At 42.9% G+C, this 8,096-nt stretch overlaps 1 protein-coding gene across 1 annotated transcript; it reads left to right on the forward strand.

Annotated features, from left to right (window-relative positions):
- Window positions 1–5,528: 5,528 nt before the first annotated feature.
- LOC311046876 (aminoacyl tRNA synthase complex-interacting multifunctional protein 1-like) lies at window positions 5,529–7,290 on the forward strand (the record flags this gene model as incomplete). The annotated part of the gene is made up of 2 exons (XM_084059450.1): window positions 5,529–5,541; window positions 6,311–7,290. 2 exons carry the CDS (start codon window positions 5,529–5,531, stop codon window positions 7,288–7,290), a joined length of 993 nt encoding a protein of 330 aa, XP_083915576.1.
- Between the last annotated feature and the right edge of the window lie 806 nt (window positions 7,291–8,096).

An 8,096-nucleotide genomic window follows, 5' to 3' on the forward strand; every position in this document is an offset into this window, starting at 1 on the left:
TGTGCAACTCTACACTAAAGGGTTCAGGAGATAGCTCTGTGTGTCTGTGTGTGTGTGTGTGTGTGTGTGTGTGTGTGTGTGTGTGTGTGTGTGTGTGTGTGTGTGTGTGTGTGTGTGTGTGTGTGTGTGTGTGTGTGTGTGTGTGTGTGTGTGTGTGTGTGTGTGTGTATAATATGAGTGTGGGGTGAGTGACAGACTCTTACCAGGTAACTCTACACTACAGGGGTCAGTGATATCAGGCAGAATGGATATCCAATACACAATTAATGTGTGTGTGTGTGTGTGTGTGTGTGTGTGTGTGTGTGTGTGTGTGTGTGTGTGTGTGTGTGTGTGTGTGTGTGTGTGTGTGTGTGTGTGTGTGTGTGTGTGTGTGTGTGCGTGTGTGTTAGAGAGAGAGAGAATGTGAGATAGTTAGATGTGGTTGGATTTAAAGGACTGCTATCTTTATTATGCCTGCATTCTGACTCTCTAACTCTTTTTTTTCTTTCTCTCAAAATTCAAAATAATTCCAATAAATACAGTACTGTTGCAATTATGAAGGCAAGGCAAGGCCAGGCCAGGAAAACGTTATTTATACAGCACCTTTCATACACCAAGGTAATTCAAAGTGCTTTACAGAATAAAAATACTATCAGAGTGCAACAATGCACTTTAAAAAGAAATGGAGAATATATTAAATACAATTAAAATAAGATAAAGGAGCATATACATTATTAAAAAAGGGAGGGAAATGGAGATATAAAGTCAGAATTGCAAGAAAGTACTCACAATTCAGGCCTTTTATTTTTTATTCACTGTCAACAAGCACGTCCACAGTTATAAGTCTTGTTTCCTGCGTAATAAATCATGAACAAACTGCGTCTAGCCCATTAAAACCGGGAAAGCATCCGTGTCATTTTTGTTTTTTGCGTTGGCTATTCAAAAATAGCAGATGTACAAGCTCACAAGCGCGTCACTTTGTATTTTTGAACATTTATGAAAGATCTTGATCGTGTGAGAACTACCGATTTAGATGGCATTTGTAAAATCGGCCTCAGGTCTTACCCATTCAACCGGGGAAAACGCATCTGTGTCATTTTAGATGTCTTTGGCTATTCAAAAATAGCAGATGTAAAATCTCGAGTATGTAGATCTGCTATTTTCTGAAAAATCTTGAAGATTTGTGCAAATCTTTGAATATATATTTTTTAAGCAAACTGTAAAATATTTTGTTCCAGGGACCTCCAGAAGCAAAGATTTGAGTTACAAATGTTGTTAACATATGTATTCAAAGATTTGCACAAAATGTTCAAAGATATACAAGCTCATAGCGCGGCACTCGGTGCCAGCTTGTAGATCTGCTATTTTTGAATTGCCAAAATATAAAATAATGGTTATAAGCTCAAATCTAAAAATGACACAGATGTGTTCCCGGATTAAATGGGTTATTCCCCACGTTTTTCACGTCTTGTTGATAATGATGTATGTGAGAAACTGTGCGATCCATTAGTTTTATTTGAGGACGCAACAGCCACATCAGACAGCCCAGGAGGGGAGCAGCAACAACAGCTATCAATACAACACCAACTACCTCGGCGCCGTTATTGTTCACAACACGGCCATTAAGTTACTGTGCGTTCAAACTATTTCTCTTTTTCCCCCTCATTCACTGTGTGTTTCCAAAAACAAGCTCTTTTTTCTCTTTTTGGTCTTTTTGCCTATTTTCGCTGTTGTTCATCCGTCTTTCTCAAGTCTTCTCCCTCACGTCTTCTCCCTCACGTCTCCGTCTCCCACATTATTACTACCTGTCCAATTATTACCTATCCAAATCCCAGCAAAGCACCAGCTGCTGTATATACTGTTGATATAGCGTTTCATCTGACCAATTACATACTGTAGACAACAAGCCCTGCGATACACAATCACAAAACACACATACCTACACACTCATACAAGCGTGCGCACACATACACGTACGCGAGTGGATGCACGTAGACGCGCACGCTCTAAACAAATACAAACACAAGCGCAATGTGTTTAATCTGCTCTGAGGAAGGCTGCGGCCGAAACGTGTTAGCGCTCTCTCAATAAAATGAGAGAAGTCTGAGCCAGTCTTGCAGTATTTATTTGGGAGTGCCGCTCTTTCCACTTAGGTGGTTTTTGATTTGACAAGCACAATGACTTCCAGACAAATGCATCAAACAAACAAGTAAGCAAGCATATACAGCACGTACTGTACGGGTACAGATACATTTTGACCACAGAAACACAAACATACAGTATGGGGGGCTGTTCTGGACAGCAGCCACGCCATTGACCCCTCCAGACTACATACTCATACTGTACCAACAGCAAGGCTATGAGGTGTTGTTGTTCATGCAGACCACGCATCAGGGAAGCAGGGAAGCCATTGCCCATGGAGGTGATGTTCAAAGTAAGTTTTAAAAGTCTGAAAAACTGCCAGTGGAGCAGAAGAAGGCCTGTCGCAATAATTACACAATCGTCTAATCGCAATTATTTGAGATAATAGCAATTATTTTTGTATAATCGTCATAATCATTTCCATGATGAAAGATTTTCATCATGGATAGCAAATCTACAAGCTTACAACGCGTTGTAAGCTTGTAGATCTGCTATTTCTGCTTTCTTATTACATGAATACAAATGATTAAATATGTCAATAATGTCTTTTTATATTTCAGTTATTTATCATATCTGCCCTGTGCAATGTTTGATTATGATGCCTGAAAGTCTTCATATGTTCCAATGTTCAATGCCAAACACACAATTAAATCATTAATCGCAATTATTTGAGTGACAATTAATTGTTAACTTAAATGTAATCGTGACAGCCATAAGCAGAAGTTGCATTAATGATCAGTCTGTGTGTCTGTCCGTCTGTGCGCGCATGTGTCTGTAATTCACGTGTCTGTCTGTCCGACCGACCAACTTCAAACTCGGCGCGCGTATCGGCAGAACTGCCAACTTCCCAGATGTCCACATATGGGCATATACTGATGACACAGGTACAAAGACAGACGCATGCAGAGATCTCCATATATGGGCATAAAAAGGACACTGATAGATATTTTCTTATCTATTTGTTAATGATTTTATTGTATAGGACATACTGTATACAGATATTGTATTGTGTATAACAGTCAGGGACATACATAAAAGGCCACCACCATTTGCCCCAGACTGCATACAACCCGAGTATGCAGCCATGAACTTTACACAGTAGAATACTGTCTGGCCATGGACCTGGTTTTGACTAAACATCGACGAGAACTATAATGTTGTGGATTCGTCTGGCCATTGCACCTGGAGGTTTTGACTAACACCATTGATAACTGAATTGGGCTTGAAGATAACTGATTTCCGGGAGCTCCATCCTGACTTTGCCTGAGACCACACGGTGGATGGTTCTCGAAGACATCCAGACGAGGTAACCCCCCCCCCCTGGCCCCTTGATAACGATTCAACTCCCCCTTTGGTTCAGACTCTAAACAAACCACTTTATATCATGCATTTTGGTGCTATTGAAGCCAGAAGAGACTTTTATTACAGACCACCAGGTCGCTTTAGATCTAATTGTTTGTACATGCCTCATATCTCTTCCATATTTGTGCAAAGTTAATTGTAATATAATCACCTATTATAACCAGACGTGTCGTGTCTTCTTTTTACACATACCTTTTTATAACTCTCACCTTTCTAATTATATTTTGCCAAGGTTCTGGTTCCGAACGATAGCTTGGGTTAATTATTGCATTATTGCATATTTTTCCTAATCTATCATGGAGTATCCTGAATAGGTTATGAATAAGGTTCAAACCTAAAATAATAAACACGTAGTAATTAAACATAAGACACAACAAACAACAAGTACTGAGTGTGAAGTTGAACTACAAAACAAAATAAAAACATGAGTAGGTATTAATGGGCAGAATACAATTCATTCAAAGCTGTTTTGAGCTTTTAGTCTGCTTTTTCTGCTGTTCTGTGGGAGCATGTTCCAGAGGTTTGGTCAGTGGTGGAAAAAGTACTCGCATCTTTTACTTAAGTAAAAGTATCATCACTACAGTGTAGACATACTGTTAAAAGTAAAAGTCTGGTAATCAAAAAATTGGAGTAAAAGTACAAAAGTATTGGCATCAAAATACACTTAAAGTACCAAAAGTAAAAGTACACATTATGCAGAATGTCCCATTTCACAAGTTCATAATGTATACAAATCTTTTCAAAATAGCAGATCTACAAGCTCACAATGCGTCGCATCGCAAGCTTGTAGATCGGCTATTTTAAAACGGCCGAAGTGGTTAATGTATGTTTTGTGATAATGATCTAAATCGTCAAAGTACTGTAGCTAGTAACTAATGCGGTAAAATAATTGCAGTGGCCTAAAAGTAAAATATTTGCCTCTGAGATGTAGTGGAGTAGTAGTAAAAGTATTGAAAATGGGAAATGATCCAGTAAAGTAAAAAATCCTCAAAAGTGCACTTAAGTACAGTACTTGAGTAAATGTACTTAGTTACATTACACCACCGGTTTTGGTGCATAAGAGCAGAAAGCCCTCTCACCTCTTTCTCTCTGTGTAACCACAGGCCCCATGTGAACGAGCCAAAGTGATGGAGTTTGTACATAAGGTGAGGCCCTTATTGATATAAGAAGATGCAATTTAGACTAAAATCAATCATAAAATAAATTGGAAGCAAGTGCAGGGCAGCATGGACTGATGTTTAGGGGTTCTTTTCTTACTTTTTGTTCACATTATACTTATAGGAGTACTCTTGGGATAACCCGGAGTTCATCAATAGAGGTTCTTGTGCAGGCTGCTAAAAGCACATTACAGTAATCCATGAGGCTAGAGATAAAAGCATGTGTCAGTCTTTCAGCACCAAGAGTTTCACTTCGGCCATGTTTCTATATACTGTAGTATAGCATAGACAAAAAAAGTGATACAGTACTATGCCTTTTTTTAATCAACTGTGCATGTGCGTGTGTGTGTGTGTGTGTTGTTGTTTTTTCCCCTTGATGTTTTGTATAGTCAATTTACTATGTACAATTTCACAAATAGTCCCTGAAGAGTCAGGACAGTCCAAGACCACAATCCTTTTACGGCGAGGCAACTAGGGAGCGAGCCATCTAGAAGAGAGAGAGAGACTGTGTGTGTGTGTGTGTGTGTGTGTGTGTGTGTGTGTGTGTGTGTGTGTGTGTGTGTGTGTGTGTGTGTGTGTGTGTGTGGCTACTCTCTCAAACCACTGCAACAATCTGTGCCAAAATATCTTGTGCATGCTGCCAGTAGGCCAAGGAAGCAAATCCCTGAATATTTTTCACATAATGTGAAAAGAGTGTGTGTGTGTGTGTGTGTGTGTGTGTGTGTGTGTGTGTGTGTGTGTGTGTGTGTGTGTGTGTGTGTGTGTGTGTGTGTGTGTGTGTGTATTATCTGCAATCTATTCATTCACAACAACGTGCGTCTGTCTGTCCCGGGCATAACTCAGGCACCGACTGACCGAACAACTTCAAACTTAACGTGCGTGGCACAGATGACCCAGGCAGGTGTGTGCACTGCAGTGCCAATTCGGTCAGACATGTATACGTCATCAACATGACATCTGCGGTTTCTGATGACACACCGTTTTGAGTTTACATCATATATCTTCATATGTAGTCGATCACTCGTATGTTAGTGGGTACCAGAAGAGAACGGGTACAACAGGTACTGTCAGGGTACACTGTCAGGCTACACTGAGCCTAGATGCCTGGACTGCTACGCCAGCGGTGAATGCAGTTGTGAAAACTGCCAGTGGAGCAGAATTTGCATTAATGATCAGTCTGTGTCTCTGTGCGTGCATGTGTCTGTATTTCACATGTCTGTCCGACCAACAAACTTCAAACTCGGTGTGCGTATCGGCAGAACTGCCAACTTCCCAGATGAACACATATGGGCATATATACTGATGACACGGGTACAAAGACAGACGCATGCAGAGATCTCCATATATGGGCATAAAAAGGACACTGACAGACAGGTACCAGAAATATTGATAAAACAGCAAATCCTCATATATGGAGTAGCCTGATTTCAATAAGGTTCTCACCTAAAATAATACTGTGTGATACTGCGGTGCATGCATTCACAAGGTGCATCATTCCCCATGCATTATTTATATATATTGTACCAGACTTGCGTGGTTCTTCACTTGACTGGTTTTTCACATTTTCAATGTATAATGTCAGACCATGCTACTGTCCATATTTAGGGCGCACTGATGTCATCGATATAACATCATCACCATATACATATATGCCTGCGCCTGGCGCACAGAGGTCATATTTCTAGCTCGCTCCTCGGTGAAGAAGATGTCGGATCACAGTCCCTTGATGGAAATAGAGCAAAGGGCAGCCGAGGCAGACAAGATTATCGATTACGTCAAACAGCAGGTCCAGCTACACAAGGAAAAGGCCATTGCCCAGGCCTCTACCAGAGAGGAGAAGCTGATGGCGGAAAATGGCAAACTGAAGAAAGACATTGAGGAACTGAAAAACCAGCTGCTGGGGATAGAGAGGAGAAGGGGAGTGAGAGACGTGGCTGTGCCCTCGGCAGAGGACAGTGTCGATTGTGTGTCTGAGACCACCACTCCTACTGAACCCTCAGCCCCCCCTGCTGTCACACCAACAAGCCCACAGCCTGATGTGACGACCACTCTACTAGGGCCGGTTCACGACACTAAAGACGAGGACAAGAAGAAGCCAGCGGAGAAAAAGGGAGCAGAGAAACCGGAGAAGAAACAGGCGGCGGCGGCTCCTCAAGAGGTGGACGTGTCGCATCTGGACATGCGCATCGGGCGCATCATCACGGCCGAGAAGCACCCGGACGCCAGCACGCTCTACGTGGAGCAGGTGGACGTGGGAGAGACTGCCCCCAGGACGGTGGTCAGCGGGCTGGTGAACCACATACCTCTGGAGCAGATGCAGAACCGCATGGTGGTGCTGCTGTGCAACCTGAAGCCGGCCAAGATGAGAGGCGTGGTGTCCCAGGCCATGGTCATGTGCGCCAGCTCCCCCGACAAGGTGGAGATCCTGGACCCGCCCAGTGGGGCGGTGCCCGGGGAAAGGGTCACGTTCCAGGGCTTCCCGGGCGAACCGGACAAAGAGCTGAACCCCAAGAAGAAGGTGTGGGAGCAGGTGCAGCCGGACCTGTGCACGGACGAGGAGTGCGTCGCCACCTACAAAGGTGCCGCCTTTGAGATCGCCGGCAAGGGAGTGTGTAAAGCGCAAACCATGAGCAACAGTGGAATTAAATAAATAAAACAACAACAGAGCTGATTGAGAGCCGTCGTGTTATCAGACTTCCTGAATTTTCGGTGACTGGGGAAGAGGATGATTCTGTCTAGAAGGAAATGCTGTGAGATTCTGTGAAAATGAACATAAATCATATCTCTGTTGTTTATATAATCACTGGAAAATCTGAGTTGAGCCCCAAGGAGTTAAAAACCAGAGCCACATTTCTTCCAAAGGAAAGTCAGGCCTATGAGACACTCATAGGCTGTATTTTAGATGAGCACAGATGAATGTAATTTGCAGTACATTGAATGTGGTGAGCCAAGACAGTCATAACTCGTTGACAAAAGACATGTCAAATGAGGTGCCTTCATATCTCCTCCTAGGAGATTCGTTGTCTGGCAGAAACCTTGCACCACCACCTTTTTATTAGCAGTGCCAGCCGCTCTACATTTGACCGTGTGTGTTTGACCGTCAGTCCGTCCGTCCGTTTGAGCACGGCATAAACAGCTGCAGCTGATTGCAACACAAAGAAGCAACCAATCACACTAATTAAACACAAAGACACATGCACCACTTAAAAGACATGCCCACACACACACCAGCCAGCACACGTGTGTGCTTCGCATGCACACATACACACGCACAGGGGCCAAACGCAGTCAGCAAACTCATCAAATAGACCGCCTGAATACCAGCGCCCACATATCAAGTAGAGTAATACCGCCTGCATACCAGCGCTCACACATCAAAGAGAGTAGTACCGCCCGAATACCAGCGCCTACACATCAAATAGAGTAGTACTGCCTGAATACAAGCGCCCAGTCGCC

The sequence above is a fragment of the Gymnoscopelus microlampas genome (assembly GCF_963454915.1).
Source record: "Gymnoscopelus microlampas genome assembly, chromosome: 6".
Classification (NCBI taxonomy): Eukaryota; Metazoa; Chordata; class Actinopteri; order Myctophiformes; family Myctophidae; genus Gymnoscopelus; species Gymnoscopelus microlampas.